This window comes from Phytophthora ramorum (assembly GCF_020800215.1).
Source record: "Phytophthora ramorum isolate Pr-102 chromosome Unknown Phyram_PR-102_s0007, whole genome shotgun sequence".
Taxonomy (NCBI): domain Eukaryota; phylum Oomycota; class Peronosporomycetes; order Peronosporales; family Peronosporaceae; genus Phytophthora; species Phytophthora ramorum.
The window spans coordinates 759,471-776,272 of record NW_027150653.1 but is presented as its reverse complement, the minus strand read 5'-3'; the positions used below and the strand labels follow the sequence as shown (position 1 = coordinate 776,272).

The 16,802-nt window shown below is 57.0% G+C and overlaps 3 protein-coding genes across 3 annotated transcripts; 1 reads left to right on the top strand and 2 right to left on the bottom strand.

Moving 5' to 3' along the window:
• Window positions 1–1,461: 1,461 nt before the first annotated feature.
• Window positions 1,462–3,181, top strand: KRP23_8248 (Elongator complex protein 3; the record flags this gene model as incomplete). The annotated part of the gene is made up of 2 exons (XM_067893665.1): window positions 1,462–1,713; window positions 1,811–3,181. The coding sequence occupies 2 exons, from the start codon at window positions 1,462–1,464 to the stop codon at window positions 3,179–3,181; spliced, it is 1,623 nt and encodes a 540-aa protein (XP_067743173.1).
• Window positions 3,182–13,283: 10,102 nt separating this feature from the next.
• Window positions 13,284–14,310, bottom strand: KRP23_8247 (uncharacterized protein; the record flags this gene model as incomplete). The annotated part of the gene is made up of 3 exons (XM_067893664.1): window positions 13,284–13,573; window positions 13,675–13,801; window positions 14,068–14,310. The coding sequence occupies 3 exons, from the start codon at window positions 14,308–14,310 to the stop codon at window positions 13,284–13,286; spliced, it is 660 nt and encodes a 219-aa protein (XP_067743172.1).
• Window positions 14,311–15,276: 966 nt separating this feature from the next.
• KRP23_8246 (Fructokinase) lies at window positions 15,277–15,929 on the bottom strand (the record flags this gene model as incomplete). The annotated part of the gene is made up of 2 exons (XM_067893663.1): window positions 15,277–15,657; window positions 15,927–15,929. The coding sequence occupies 2 exons, from the start codon at window positions 15,927–15,929 to the stop codon at window positions 15,277–15,279; spliced, it is 384 nt and encodes a 127-aa protein (XP_067743171.1).
• Window positions 15,930–16,802: the final 873 nt, after the last annotated feature.

Sequence of the window (16,802 nt, the reverse complement as noted above, 5' to 3'; positions counted from 1 at the left end):
CAGCAAGTGACCTCGTTGGTAGCCCGCTACGCTACATAGTAGGTCGTGTCTTTGCTTGTCTGCGCGCGTGCATGCCCCACCGCCGATCTTGAAGTTTCCCTTTGGATAGCCCGCCCTTCAGCTTGCGTTCCAGCGATCCAAACTCGCACTGCCCATGGTCGGCGCGCTGCGTACCAATGTCACCGACAGGCTTCGTGTTCTCGAGCGTTCTCCAACGTCACCACTGGCAGGCGTTGCCGTAGTGTGCACTCCAATCCAGACTCTCGATTCGAGAGACTCCGTCGCCACGGTAGAGCTCATTTTTCAATTTCCTCAGTACAAGTCTCGTGAGTCCCTCTCTCTACCTTCTCCACTTCACCTTGCAAGATGTCACCCGGCGCCTACCAGAAGAACGACGGAGACTACGTCGAGTTGGAAGCCAACGACGGACTCTCCACAGTTGTGAGTTCTCACGCCCAGGTGGAGGACGTGTCGTACGCCCCGTACCAAGTCAAGAGCCCATTCGCCAAGCAGTTGATGGCCGAATTCCTCGCCACCTTCGTCTGCGTGGTCTTCGGACTGGCTTGCACGGCGCAAGTCACCCTGAGCGAGGGCAGTGCCGGCAGCTTCGTGACCGTCGCTCTGGCGTGGGGCTTTGCCTACTTCCTCGGCATCTCGGTCGGCGGTGGCGTCTCCGGCGCCCACCTCAACCCGACCATCACTGTGGCGCTCGCCGTCATTCAAATGTTCCCGTGGAAGAAGGTCCCGATCTACATCCTCGTGCAGACCGTTGCCGCCTACGTGTCGGCTCTCGTGGTCTACATCCTCTATCGCCCGTTGCTCAACGAGGTGGACCCCGACCGCACCACGAGCCACGCCATTTTCGCCACGTACCCGCACGCGAACGTGGGCAACTTCACGTGCTTCCTGACCGAGTTCTTTGCTGCTGCGGTGCTGATCCTCGGTCTCTTGGCGCTCCTGGATCAGCACAATCGCCCCATCGGCCGCCGCGCCGTTCCGGCCGCTGTCGGTGTTCTCGTGAGCGCGATCGCCATGGGTTTCGCCGTGAACACGGGTCTGGCCATCAACGCCGCTCGCGACCTCGGGCCTCGCCTCCTCATGCTCACCATGGGCTGGGGCTCACACGTCTTCTCGTTGAACCACTACTACTTCTGGGTCCCGCTCGTGGCCCCCATTCTGGGTGGCGCCGTCGGCGGCATCGCGTACGAAGGCATGGTCGGCTACCACCACGTCGGCCGGTCTCGCGGACCGTACCCGGAGTATCGTTTCTAGGCGTCGCTAAGATGGTGTTTGCTGCCGATTGTTGCAGCTAGGCAACGAAAGCAAACGACTATCCATACCGTTTATGCAATTGCTGATCTTTTCATTCAACACGCGCCTTTCCCTCTAAATACGTGGTTGTGCATTCGCACTGACCCGTAGTAGTGTGTACCCCATCGGACCCAATAGTATCCATTCATAATGGCCGACACCAATGCGAGCGGCTACGTGCTGGCCATCGCCGGCATCGTGGACGCGCTTATCGCCGCCTTCGAGGCGCAGGAGCCCGTCAACATGACGCGCCTCAAGAACGACGTGGCCAAGCGCTTCCGCCTGCCGTCGATGCCCAAACTCGTGGACATCATCTCGGCCGTGCCCGAGGACTATAGGGACCGACTGCTGCCCTTCCTCAAGGCCAAACCCGTGCGCACGGCGTCTGGCATCGCCGTCGTGGTAAATTGCAACACTTTAGACGCTATTCAACTGCAACATTTGAGTTTCCCCAGCTCAGAAATGACACCTGAGACTAATTGGTGTGTGCATTTTCCAGGCCGTTATGTGCAAGCCTCACCGCTGTCCGCACATTGCCATGACCGGCAACATTTGCGTCTATTGTCCGGGCGGACCGGACTCGGACTTTGAGTACTCGACGCAGGCGTACACGGGCTACGAACCTACCAGCATGCGGGCCATTCGAGCTCGCTACGACCCTGCACTGCAGACGCGACACCGCGTCGCGCAGCTCAAGAGACTCGGCCACTCGGTGGATAAAGTGGAGTTCATCGTCATGGGCGGCACCTTCTTGTCGCTGGACACGCGCTACCGGGACTTTTTCATCCGCAGCTTGCACGATGCTCTGTCGGGCCACGCGTCCGCCAGCGTTGCGGAAGCCGTGAGGTACTCGGAGCAGAGCTCCACCAAGTGCACGGCCATCACCATCGAGACCCGGCCGGACTATTGTCTCAAGCCGCACTTGCACGACATGCTGCGCTATGGGTGCACGCGGATTGAGATCGGCGTGCAGAGCGTTTACGAGGACGTGGCGCGCGACACGAACCGCGGACATACAGTGGCCGCCGTCTCGCACTGCTTTCAACTGGCCAAGGACTGTGGCTTCAAGATCGTTGCCCACTTGATGCCGGACCTCCCGAATATGGGCATGGAGCGCGACCTCGCGGGCTTTCGCGAGTTCTTTGAGAACCCGCGGTTCAGAAGCGACGGGCTCAAGCTTTACCCGACGCTGGTGATCCGCGGGACGGGGCTGTATGAGCTTTGGAAGACGGGCGCGTACAAGAACTACTCGCCCGAGGACTTGGTGGACTTAATGGCGCGGTTGCTTGCCCTTGTCCCGCCTTGGACGCGCGTATACCGCGTGCAGCGAGACATCCCCATGCCACTCGTGACGTCTGGCGTGGAGCATGGTAACCTGCGTGAGTTGGCGCTCGCAAGAATGCGCGATCTCGGACTTGTGTGCAATGATGTACGTACGCGTGAGGTCGGCATCAAGGGTATTCACGATCAGAGCGTACCGGATCAAGTGGAGCTTGTGCGGCGGGATTACGTGGCTAATGGCGGCTGGGAGACGTTCCTCTCGTATGAAGACCCGCAGCAAAACATTCTCATCGGTCTGCTGCGACTCCGCCAGGCCAGTGTAGCTTCGTTCCGCGATGAAATTCAGCCAGGGTGTTCGATCGTGCGCGAGCTCCACGTGTATGGGTCGTCGGTTCCTTTGCACGCGCGAGACCCGACGAAGTTCCAGCACCAGGGCTTTGGAACACTGTTGATGGAGGAAGCGGAGCGGATTGCATACGAAGAGCATGGATCGGACAAGCTCGTGGTTATCGCTGGAGTTGGCACGCGCAACTACTACCGCAAACTGGGTTACGAGATTGATGGACCGTACATGTCCAAATATTTATGAATGCTCAGAGCGCGGTGCTGTTAGATCGACGTTGGTGTGCGGATGGAAATGCGTTTTATGTTGCTTACTTCTTCTGGTGGTTGATGTATCGAAGTGCTAGCAGGGACAGCAGTCGAAAGACGATGAGAAAGATGAAGACACAGCCGAAGTGGTTCCAGATGTCATCGTACCTCATCTTGTACACGTCCTCCATGTATCCCTTCACCGTCGTGTGGCCGATCGAAAGCGGGGCGTTCGCCACGGGTTGACAACCAAGTTCCGAGCGGACGTTGATGTACGACTGCGTGGCTTCGTCGTACGTCGGGTCCTCTGGGCAATCACCGAACAAGATCGAAATCAAGATAGACAACGTGTACCGCTGCGGACAAATGTAGGATAGCCATTGATACCCGGATGGAATGGAGCCAGCAGGAGGATTGAAGCCGGCAAACAACAGGAAGATGGCGTTGACCAGCACGCCCACAATGGCGGCCACTTCCACCGTTGGCAGCGCGTAGATGACGAGCTGTCCGATGTATGTCTGCATGAGGATGAAGAGCGACAGATTGACCCAGTAGATCAACCATATCGTGAACGACGAGAACCCCAACAGCGGATAGAAGAAAATCGTGAACAGGAAGCCGCTGCCGAAGACGTACGGGATCTCTGCGACGGTGGCGCCGACAAAGTACCAAAGCGCGTTGTACGTCTGCGATGCCCGTTCACGGTAGTATGATTCGCGCTCGTGTCCTGTGAACGGAAGTGTCCCCACATACGCGATAATGCCATTGTACTGCGTTGTCATGAAGATGACACCGACCGCTGCGTTGAGACCCTGGTACGTCGTGAAATTTCCGTTCACCAGCACCAGACCGAAAACAATACCCAGAATGAGAGATGTCAGAAAGCGCGTCATGTTGTACGACGGCGTACGCCAGTAGATCGTGAGAAACCGGGACACCAGCATGCGAAGCTGTGTCATCGAACTGGCAGCACGCTTGTTCGTGAACACCAACTCTGGTAGTCGGTCAGGTGCGGGCGACGTCACGCCAGGCTGAGCTAGTCCATCCAACAGCGTCTGCTGCTCCGCACTCTCGCGAAAGTGCTGCACGAAATCCACGTTTGCAGCGGCGTCTGTCAGTGGCTTTTCACCTGCACCCGCCACTCCAGCGCCGATACACTCCAACATCCACGTCGCCGGGTTCTGACCTTCCGGTAGTCGCGGAACCTCCGAAATGGCCTCCAAGTAGTCGATCAGGTGACTGCACTCGCGATCACCTGGCTCAGTGTTGCCCAACTCGCCGAAGAACACCATCTCACCACCGCGCTTTAGCAGCAGTAAACTGTCAAACAGGAAGAAGACGTCGGACGAAGGCTGGTGGATCGTGCACACGACGGTGCGGCCGCTGTCCGCCACCTTACGCACGCCGTCCATAATGACCTTGGCTGAGTGTGCGTCCAAGCCGCTTGTAGGTTCATCCAGGAACAGCACACTGGGTTGCGCCGCAAGCTCCACGCCGATGGTCAGACGCTTCATTTGCTCTTGTGAGCGTCCTCGGATGATCTGGTCGGCGATGGCACGCATGTCCAGTAGATCGAGACACTCTTCGACAGACGCGAGTTTGGCGCGTTCCGACACGCTGCTGTCTTGGCGGAGGAAAGCGCTGAACGTGAGCGCCTCTCGGATCGTCGCTCCTTCCGAGTGGATGTCTTGCTGTTCGCAGTAGCCCGTGCAGCGGCGGATGGCGAGCTCTGTGGCGGGGTATCCGTTGATCAAGATCTCGCCGCGGATGGTGCCTCCCGTCTTGCGACCAGCGATGACGTCCATGAGTGTGGTCTTGCCAGCACCGGACGAACCCATGAGTGCTGTCATAGTTCCTGGCAGTGCGTAGCCGCTGATCCCCTTGAGCAAGTCGATGGTCGCGTGCTTTTGATGAGGCACGGAATACCATAGGTCCTTGAATGCGACCGTGACAGGCACGAACATTTTTTCTTGGTCGTCGTGGAGGTTTAGGACGACAACGTCGGCAGGGATTTCTTCGTCGGGTACTGTTGCATTGGGGGATGACCGTGGAGTGGACACCTTGATATAGCTTGCTTCTTGCTGCTGTTGTCCCTCTTCAGCTTGAGCGCTAGTAGTTTTGTCTTCGGTACTCGATGCCACCACTGCAGCTCCAGCAGAGACGTCGTAGCGCTTGTACTCTAGGATTAAACTCGACACTGCGGCGAAAAAGACGTTGACAAAGATGAGGTAGACCGCGCCGGCCCAAACCCACGCTTTGCCCGACGGTATGTCGTACTCGGACAGCAAGTATTCACCCATTGTCATGTTGTACTTCTCGCAGTAGTTATCACCGGCGTAGACGCACACGTCGAACTTGGGCGATCGATACTGACTCACAGCAACGGAGCGCAAACACCAAGCAACTGGATTGATCCAGTAGACCCAGATGAAGAAATCAGGGATCTGACCCATGGGCACCACGAAGCCGGCAAAGATGATGTAGAAGACAATGGAGAACGTCGTCATGGGCTTGACGATGTTAAAGTTTGCTGACATCGTAGTCAACGTGAAGAACCATCCGCAGAGCGCCAGGTTGGTCAGGGTAATGAAGAGCAAAAACACCAGGAAGTACCCCACTTCCGTGATGAAGCCGCACATCCAATAGACCAGCGAGCCCAGCACAATGCACTCAGCAACAGACGTCGGCACGAGGGCCACAAGAGACGCAATCGCAAATGAAGACGCGCGGTAGAAGTTGGCGCGGCGGTGCTTGTAGTAAATTTCACGTGCAGCGAGGAACCCCGGAGTCTGAGACGACTGGCCCAAAGCCAAAAACATTGTCGCCTGGTAGAGGATACCCAGAGAGACTTGGATGTTCGTTGGATCAACGTGGTAGAAGGTGCTTCCGTAGATGAGGCCCATGACAACCACCATCAACGCACGCACACGAATAAAGTCCACGTTTCGCAAGGTGATCGTCGTCTGGCGGCGAATAAGCGTCCACGTGCCGGCCCAAGCTGACTGCCGGAACTCCGGCATCTTCACCAAGTGCTGCTCCGCGTCATGTAAACGCTCACTGCTCCATGGAGCATCCAGAGCTTGTACGACATCTTGGTGGGTAGCCGACTGACGGAATAGATCTGCAAATTCACGCGCCAGCCGAGGAGTCTGAAGAGAGAACGAGGCGTGAGATTTCGCCACCTCAAACTGGTACTGCTGGTCCGTGCCCAGATCCAACAAATAGTCAGCCACATCTCGATCAGATGGACACACGAAGCCCAGACTCTCGAAGTACGGCACCGCTTGTTCACGGGGTCCATGATACATCACTTCACCGTCGTTCAGCAGCAGAATGTTGTCAAACAACTCGAACACCTCCGGCGCAGGCTGCAGCAGTGCCATCACCACCGTCTTGTGCAGCTTCTTGGCGATGTCGCGCTGCGTGCAAACGATATCGAAAGTTGCGGCGCTATCGAGTCCAGTGCTGATCTCGTCCATGAACGTCGCGTACTTCATGCCGAACTCCATCTCACCCGTCGTCACGCGGCGGCGCTCACCGCCGGACACGCCGCGCGTCATGGAATTGCCAATCGCCGTATCACGACACGCCTGCAGGCCGAGTTGCTCCACGACCACGTCCGGGTAGTTCTTGTACAGCGATTCGGCCGTACGCAGAGCTGTCTCGTTCTGCTCGGGTGTGCCGTGAGATAGGAGGCCCTTGCCACGTCGTGATGCAACCTCCTCCGTGCAGCACGCGTGAGCGAACTCGAGTGTCTCCTGCACCGACAACGCCGGGAAATGCTTGTCGGTTTGCGGCACGTACGCAGCGAGTTGCGGTAGCTTGGGGAGCAGCTCCGTCCACGACCGGCCGTTGTACAAGATGTCACCTTGCACCGTGATGTTCTTCTCCATCGGGAACTGGCCGCTCAAGACTTTCATGAGCGACGTCTTGCCGGAGCCAGGCTGACCAAGCACCAGCGTGATGGTGCCCGGTTCAAACACGGCGTCCACTCCGTTGAGTACGTGTCTCTGCGTGGTGTGTCTGGAGGCCGTGAGCTTTCGCACGACGTGCTTGAGGCTGTTGTAGACGGAGGGCAGCTCGGACGTCGTGGTGCTGGACGACTGCTTGACGACTGGCACCTCTGCGATGACGGACAAGTTCTTGCATCGCACCTCCATCTGCGGTAGCTGGCGTCCGAGTGCTGGTTCTAGTTGCTGGGCTACGAAGTCGTGGAAAGCAGCCTCACCTTGTGTCATAAGGGCGTGGCCGGACTCGAGTCCCGGCTGGAGCTTGGTCACCGATTGTGCATCGTTCGGCATGATGGCAGTCGAGTCGATGTTACGGATTAACCGTGGTTGGAGCTTGGTTTGAATGCGGTCGTGTGTCACAAGGCGAAATGAGGAATGAGCTTCTACCCGAAGCAGTAAAGTGCGCTCTAATCGGATCCGTCGTGGTAATGTCATAGTCAGGACAGCTCTTGTGGTCGTCATGCGAATGTTGAGGTGCACGAGAGTCGGTCTTCACTGCAAAGATGAGGTGATCCACCATTTGTACACCTCAACGCCCTCGCGATGAACAGTGCAAACGTGACTGCGACAACCACTTCGGAATTGCGCTGGGTGAATCTGAAGCAAAACAAAATAAACTCAGCTATGACAACGAAAGCAAGAGGAAAGTGACGTACCTTTGCAAAGCGTTGAAGCGGATCGCCGAGGCTGCAAAAGCCCAAGTTTGGTCCGGGTGATACGCCACGGGTCCTGGTACATTTTGTGTCGTAGTTAGTGCCACTAGCTCTCGAGTGAGGGCAGATTTGAACACGGCACTGATCCGTGATCATGGCCAAGTCTTTTGTACCACCGCGTCTCACCGGAACCGAAACCCACAGCATTCGGGACCAATGTACCAGCCTTCACCTGCAGGCCGCCGAGGCAATTTCCACCGGTTGTGCGGTTCCATGACGCGCCAAGTTGGACTCGAGGGACTCGAGTATCAACTACAAACCATGTCATCATGCTGCCAACAGCGTAGGGCATCGAGCTGTAATTAAACTGTGATAAATATCTCGGGAAAAGGTATGTTCAAAGGCAATAATGGTTAGCAATGAAGTACTTCGAAGTAGCAATGAAAGTGATGAGTGAAGGGTAGCGCTCCATAGTTTCGACACGGTTCAATAGAACAAGACAACACTGGCAGGGTGCAGGCCATTATAAAATCATACGCAGCTAAAGCTACACATACAACTCGCGAACTTGTCTTCGGACTGGTCTTAGCAAGCGTGGTCGGCTGTTCACCAGAGTTATCTTGTCTTCATCAAGCAGCAGTGCCCATTCAGCGAGCGAACTCCAGGCACATCAGACGTAGAAAGTCTCGGACGCAAGCGCCGAAGCAAAGTAGGAGAGCAAGCGAGTGCACAATCACAGTGGTCGACAGAGAGTAATGAGTCCCTGTCGACCACTGCAAAAGCCCACCACACTCGCACCTCACGCGAAGCACGCCAGCATCTGCAGCTTGAACGAGGGTAATGAGCCCCGCTCAGCTGAGCCTACTGGCGCACCTCACGCAAGGCCCGCTCAGCCTCGGCACTCCACACCCAGGAACCTCCACCGTAGAATAGCCACAGAATCGCGCGGGACAGAGAGAGATGAGTCTCTGTCCCGCCAAACTGGAGAGGCCTTGGAGAGCCGACCACGCGAAGAGGCAGAGATGAGTGCCTCCAAGCGGGTCAGTTCCCCACGCCAACCATTCCAGTTTGTCGCCGATCATGATCTTGCCGCAGCAGCCGCCACGCAGCAGTCCACGTCCAGCTTTTTCGTCAAAGACGACTAAGCTGCCGGTAAAACCTCGTTGGGATCATATACGGTACAGATCTGGTATTGGATCAGACTAACTTACTCTGACAGTGATCAGTAGGTCAAACCAGCATGATGCAGTAGAATAGTAAGGTAAGCCGACGTGTATTAATCTCTCCCGGTAAGATCTTGTTATCACTAAGCTATCTGTTTCTTCGTGAATACTTTATCCGGCCAAGGCTTCTCCTTTTAAAGCTCTTGCTCGGCTTCTCCGTCCTCCTCATCCGACGAGCTGTCCAACGGCAGCTCGATAACCGCAGGCGCGTCGTCGTCCGACTCATCGAGGATGTCGTCCGGTAGATCAACGGGTACGGGCAGCTGAATACGTTCGCGTGTAGGACGTCGCGCGCGCCCGCGTGGAACGTCGGCCAAACGCTGAATGTATTCAGCTGAAAGTGATTTGATGACACCCACGAAAGTCGCCATACTAGGGCGAGGCTTCGGAAAACGGTCGTTGAGCTCGCGATTAAACCTCTCTAGAGGGTTGTTCGTGCGCGCTACGAGCTCGTTGTTCAGGCCGGCCACGTTCCACACGCTCACGTCGTACTGCTCCAGCCATGTCCGTTGAAAATAACCCCAAAATCCTCGCCATTTAGCTTTAGAGTACGCAATCCCAGCGACGTCGCAGCGCTGTCGGATCTCGCGCTTAACCCACTTGATGCATCGCTCAATCAGGCTGTGGTCAACCACCGTTAGCATGTCGAGGACCCCACGGGTCGTCGCAATGCCGCATTCTTCCTCCGGGATCAGGAACCGCTTCATCGCACGCCTGAGCGCCTGCTTCAGGTGAAACAGACACCCAATAACGATTGCGTTGGGGAACTGAGTCTGCACGGCATCAATTATGGCGCTCTCGAAGTCGCACACGACTTCCGCCGGCTCAAGCTGTTGGTCAGTGCTTTGCACGACGAAATGCACCATGTCCCAGAATCAATCGCCACTGTGAGAAGTGCTCAATACATAGTAGACAGGCACATATAGTCCGGAGGCTCGGTCGTGCACCATAAAGATGACACACTGCTTGTACCCAGGGGGTACACAGCGAAATGTACCATCGACAAAAATGGTAGTCCCGTTGTAGCGAAGTAGGTTGATGAGGGAGGGGTGTGCCCAGCCAATGAGTCGGGTAGGCTTGCTGAGGTTCACGCGGTTCACCGTGACGTAATGAAATTGGAAGAAGGAGACAGCTTCGTTCAGTGTCGTTGAAAGTGGCGGAATTTCAATAGCCCCGTGCACGTTTCCGCTAAAGTGCTGGCTCCTTGCTTGGTACACACGGCGAAGCACTTGAGGCTCAGATAGCCCGCGGACGACATGCTCGTTGTCAGCTCCGTAAAACTCGCTCCAGACAGCTTCCCATATGCGACGTGCAGGGAGCGCGACTTGTTCGACGGCCAGGGTGTCGACTCTGTCCTTCATAGCGCTGGAGACGTCGACGAGACTCGTGCCAGCAGCATCGACATTGCGGCAAGTGTGGGGGCGGCCAGCGGTGTACCCCATGGTGGCAATGAAGAACGCCATCGTGCCGGGACAGCCCTGGCGCCAATGGCTGCAGCGGTAGGAGATTTTCCTGGAGGATGCCCAAGCACGTGTGTACTTATAGCCGCGGAAGTAGCACGTGCTGACCTCTTGCCGCACTGAACCCCTTGTACGGCCGGGTATGGCGCTGCCCAGAGGGCCGACGTTGCCTGGAGGTCATGCAGTGCCCGGGAGAGAATGCGCTGGCGTCTGCATGTTACCAAATGAACCCTCCCCGACACAAGCGCTTCGCCGGCCAAGGCTCCACGTTGCCTACGTGCTACCGTGCATTTTCAGATCTCAAAGCCGATCCGCGCAAAAATGTCATATGTTCCAAAAGCAGATCTGTACCGTATATGACCCCTTTTGGAGGTTATCAAGCTGCCGACCGCCGAGAAAGCTGCGACGTGGGCGATGGCGAAGGCGCCAGCGTCTTGGTCTTGGACGCCCAACCAAACCGCACTTTTGCCGCAGCACTCATCGTCTCCTCGGGCTGCTGCTGCGTTGGCGCCGTCGACTTCACGTGCTTGTTCATCAACGCCACAGGCAGCGTCGCCGTCGACTTGCTCGTAGTCCTGGACTGCGCCGTAGTCTCTCCACTCAGCTTCAGCTTCTCCAGCCTCACCACAGTCTCCGTCAACTCCACCTCCAGCCTCTTGACACTGCGCGGCTGCGACTGTGTCTGCATTGTCACCTCGACGAGCTGCTTGGTCTCTGTCTTGTCCTCGGCGAGTTTCTTGTTCAGCCTGTCCGTCGTCTCCTTGCTGGACCGGCGGGACTTGGCGATGCCGGCACACAGCTGCTTGATGACGCTGTTGAGCTTCGCAACCTTGCGCTTGGACGTCGTCTTGAGCGTCTCCACCTCGCTCTCGAGCGCCGCGACCTTCTGGGTCAGCGCTTGCTCCCGCTCCTTGGCCAGCTCTTGCACCTCAGCGAGCTTGCGCTCCTGCTCGACTTCCAGCTCGGCCACCTTGGCCACCGGCCAGTGAGTGTGGCCATACTGCTGCGCCAGATACGCCATGTACTCCTCCTCCAACACCTTGTGCTCCACCTCCTTCACGAGCGCCGCGCATGCTGCCTTCCACTGCGCGTGCTCGTCCTGGAGCTTCTTGTACTCGTCTTGTACACCCTTCTTCTCCACCATCCAGAACCACGCCTCGCCCTCCATATCGCTGCGCTCGTGGTGAAGCTCTGCGTGCTCCTCCTGCAGCGTCGAGTGCGCGGTCTTCATGTCTGCGTGCTCTTTCTCCAGCAGCGAGTGCTTGTCCTTGAGCAACGAGTGCTCGTCTTCGAGGCTCGCGTACTTGGCCTTCATGTGCGCCAGCGCCTTGCGGAGGTACGTGTCGGTCACCATGGTCCAGTCGGAAGAAGTTTCTTGCTTGAGCTCTGCTGGTCCAAACGGAGAATGACTCGTTTGGGCTGTGGGCGGGCTTCTGGGCGCCAAACTGAATTCAAACGAAAGAATGCGGCATCTCTCGTTTTGTATGGCTCTGGCGCTAAGAATGGCATGTTCTAGAAGCCACGCACTGCTGGGCCGAAAGCGATCCCAACACACTCGTTGTTGTGGCCCCAGCAGCAAACCTCGCAAGGGCTCTGCGTGGGCTCCAGCGCTCTGCGACGATGGGATCAACTGCTGCTGACAGTCGCGAGCCGTGGGAGCGAGCTCTTCAAGCCCAAAGAAGAAGAAGAGCACCGGACGCTCCCTCGCCGAGCCGTGCTGCTGCTGCCGCTCCTGCTGGCACATCCCTGTTGCAGCTAGTCGAAGCTGTAGCCATTACAGGTCCCACCGTAATACAGGTCCCACTGTAATGGCTACAGCTTCGACTACAGTGGCTGCAACAGGTATGTGTAATGGCTACCTCTTCGACTAGTCGCGACGTAGCACATGTTCCACACCGCACGGCCGTGCTCAGGCCCATCGAGACGAAGGTGCAGGCCACGCAGCAGGAGAAGGACTTGTGGGCCTCCACAGTGGACACACTACCGAGCAGTTCGAGTTGCTGGAACAGACCGTCATGTCTCACGAGGGAGTCATACGGACCGCTCGTGGAGACAACGTCTAGGCGGACGACGTCTACGTGCTGTTCAGCAGTGTTCCGCGTACCATTGAGTCGGTGCTGTGTCTGCTTCGAGGCTTCTTCGAGCAGTAGAAGGTTTCGTAGTTCTACGTGCACACGTGCACACGTGCACACGTGCAACGTGCTGGTGACCATGCACCCGCTGCAAATGTTCAACGAGGTCGAGTTCATTGCGCACGACGACGTGGTGCAGCCTAGGAGCAAGATCGAGCGAAGTGGGCTGTGGCAGCGACTGAACCATCGCAAGGATTCTTGCTACGGCACGCTCAGGCCAAACTGAAGGATGTGTACGGCTTTGTCAAGGCGGTGGTGGACAACAAGCAGCCAGCCAGCCGAGCTCTCCTTCTTCCCAGCGCACCATAACTCGATTGTGGCGCTGCTGGGCGTGTTGCAGATTGATGTGGGGTACGATGCTGGTCTTCGAGGTGTACGAGGACAAGGCCTCGCACGAGTCTCTCATCAAGCCACGCTCCGAGAACGAGGAGGTGTTTTATGCAGGCCACACGTGGGACCCGCTGTGCTCATTCTCGCACTTCGAGTCGCTGACGCTCGAATTCCAGTCCTACAGCGTAGCGCGCCTCGGGCACAGCCGCCATAACTGCAGCAAATACACATACAAATCGAATCCCTGGTCTACAAGGCCTAAACGGATCAGCTGATAGCTAAAGAGTATGTATTACTTCCTGAGCGTCATCGAAGGCGCCCAAGTGTGGTATGCAACTAATGGACTCCGCGGTGTCTTGGGGACACCATCTACAGCTGTAACCTTGCCTCCCGCGAGGATGTCCATGTCGTCGGTGCCTTTGTACTTCGAGTCCTCCCACCACGTCCCCATCTCCTCGTCCTCGCCGCTCTTCTTCGTCTTCGTCTTCGGTTTGGCCTTGACGCTCATCGATCTTCTCTTTTTCTGAGACGTGCTCAAACGCGTCACCTTGACCACCTTTTCCTTTCCCTCGGCCTTGCTGCCTGTCGTCCCCACCACCACCACCACCACCCCACCACCCTGGAGAGTCCAGCCACCACGCACTTGGGACCTCCCCCTCTTTATCCTTGGCTACATACAGCACCTTGCACTGCAGCCTTTCCACTGCCACTCAGCTGAAGCTGCCACAGCTGCACGTTCTTGACCTCGATGGCTTTCAAAAGCCACTCGAAGCGCCACAACTCGCTCTCCACGTACAAGTCACGCAGCAGCTTCGGGTCCGATAGCAAGATGCCATCCCGAAGGAACCGCAGGACGTGGCGGACCAACCTCCGTCACGATCCACGCGGAAGCAACCACTTTCGGCGGCAGTGAGCAGTGACTCGTCCTGAACGAAAGCAGCGAGCAGCGAGCAGCGAAGCGGGGTCTTTCAAGTCGGTCGACCGAGAAGCGTTGAATCGCTCGCGCTCAGATGCCAGCAGCGCGGGTTGTAGCAACGACTTGTATCTTTCACGCCCAATGAAGGCTCGCTGCATACATTCACTTGGGTGTCACGAGATCTGTGGCCCTGTAGCTGCAGCGCAGCCATAGTTAGCAGCGCCGTGACAAGTGCGACTAGCGTGGAGCTCTTCTGCCTGCCGCTGACCGCGCTGGCCTCCGATGAAGCCGATTCCGAGCTGACAGCAGCGTCCGAGCCAATTGCAGGCCCCAATCCTGACCAAAACGGCGACGATCCCGCCGCAGGGACACATTCACCCTCGAACGCCAGCGTGAGCGACATGTCGACGCACTGCGTGTTCTGAAAGAGGCATTCAGTGCCGTAGGTGACGCCGTCCGAGCCGCATAGAGGAAGAAACTTCTTCGTGCACGGAGTCTCCACACAGCCGTTAAGAGGACGTCGAGCCCACCGCCTCACCGTCTTCTCCACTGCTGGAACGGTTGGCAACACCACACTCGCCACTGTACGCCAATGTCAACGCCGGGTCGAGCCAGCGCGCGCGCCCCAAGAAGCACTCGTTCCTGTACGTGCGTCCGTCCGAGCCACAGACCGGAGTGTACACGTCTAGACACGCGAACTCCTGCAGACAGGTACATGTACTTCCACTGTCATTAGCGCTGCTTTCCCCACTAGAACACACTCCTTGTGCCACAATCTCCAGCGAATCATCACCAGAGATGCATCGCGTTCGATTGAACTGGCACGAATTGCTGAAGGTCTCACCCGTGCTTGAAACAGGTGATTGCCACGTTAACAACGGGTCTAAAACGGCCCACCTCGAGGTGTCGCAAGGCGCTGCCGGAGTCGGCGCATCACCGGATGCTCACGAACCTACAGCACAGAGACACCATATGCGAGAGTCGGCGGGGCCTGCCAGCCAGCGAGGGCGCACGCACGAGGCCAGCGCTTCTTGCGAGTCGGGATGGTGTTTGGGTCGGAAAAAAGGTGAAGTAAAAGCTATAAGCTGGACAGAGTACCAATCAGATCGCAAGCGTAGCTATGATTGGTCCATGTTACAGATAGGAAGGCTGTATGTAGGATCTACTTCAAGTTGCTTCCTACTTGGACGTACTTACTGTTGCCAGCTCGAGACGCGCCGGGTGCAGCGAGCTCAGGCCGGGTGGGACGACGCGCGGATGCACTTGTCCGCAGGCGGCTCCTGCTCGTACACGTACTTGTCCACACGAGCCACGAACTGCTCGCGGATCAGGTCGAAGAGTTTCTCACGACAGCCAATGCCGCGGCCGATCACAACCACAGCCGGGTACGTGATTGAGGGCACAGGTTGGCCAGATAGTGCGCGATCGTGTCCCACACGGGGTCGTCGTCCGCAAAGGTGGCGAGGTCGCGACGGTCCACGCTCGTAGGCGCCGAGGTGGGGCCTGATGCCGCCATACCCACGATGCAGTTGCCGTGGAATGGGCACAAGCCCTTGAAGCCCGTCTCGATATCCAGGCGGCACGACGGTGTGGAGTGCATGAAGCTGTGGATGGGATTGCCGTGGCCGCCGCAGGCCACCACGTACAGCGCCAGCGCCAGCACCAGCACCAGCGTGCTCGCGTCCGTGTCCAAGTCGATGAGCACAGCCGGGTTGAACACGCTCACCACGTCTGTGTGGCCCCAGTTGGGCTTGGGCGCGTGTCGTACGTCAGCGACGACCAATAACGAGAAAACTGGGAGTCAGCTACGAAGAACAAAGCACCGGCCTCGTCGATCTTCCAATCCCAAGTCTGGTGTAGTCGAGCTGAAGTGAGGATTCAGCACAACCAGGTCCTGGAGTGTACACAAAGCAAGACCTAGAAATCGAAAACGCGTTGAATAAGGTGCTCGGTGTAACATTCTACACCACATTGGAGTGGAGTAGCACCATCTTGGTCGGGCAAAGGTGTAGTACTTACCATCGCTGTGTTTTGGTACACAACAGGCTCGAGAATCCGCTGGTGAGGATACCTCTGCCCACAACCAGATCCGGTGGATGGGGCTGTCGACTGCTCCGTCAATTCCGACAGTCTCGCAGAGCTTTCGTTAAGAACAAGGAGCTTGTGGTAAACCGGTGCGTCACGAGCATACCACAATGGTTCATACTGGATGCGGAGGCAACACATTTGGACGCGCAAGTACGAGCCGGTGTACTAGAGACTGTACCGCTCTCACAGAAGCTGCGCGAATCAGTGCTGTGTTAAAATCTGCCCTCACTCGGGGGCAAGCGGTGCGAACGATGACGACGAAAAATGTACCAGGCCCCGAAGCGTATCACCTGAGCTAAACTCCAGCGTAGCCGAAGCCTGGGAACCTTCAGGTTTTTGTCAGCACGTCGACCTGCTTCGACACTTCGCAGCCGTACGTGATTTGTAGTTTTTTGTTGTTACTTTGGTGGTTTGGTAGCCCCTGGGTCCTACAAGTTCCATATGCAGCATCCGATGCGCTCAACAAAGTGGCAACACTCCTCTATCAAGCAAATACTTGTTAGATTTTCTAACTCAACCTACTCTCTCATTTCAGACAAGCCGAGCATTCAACTTTGGCAGCAAAATCAAACTAGAAAAAAGCGGCAATAGAAAGCGACTTGACCATATGACGGGGCAGTCTCCTGGTGACTAGAGACTACGAGGCGCGTAACTATACTTTCAAGAGTTTGCACGGATTTCTTTCTCGAACAAAACGAGCCTCTTTCTTCTTCAGATCCAGCGGTGGCTCGTACTCGACCGAGAGACGGGAGCAGAAACCACTACACGAGGCGCGACCGAACGTGTTCTACGCAGCGGTGCGTGCCG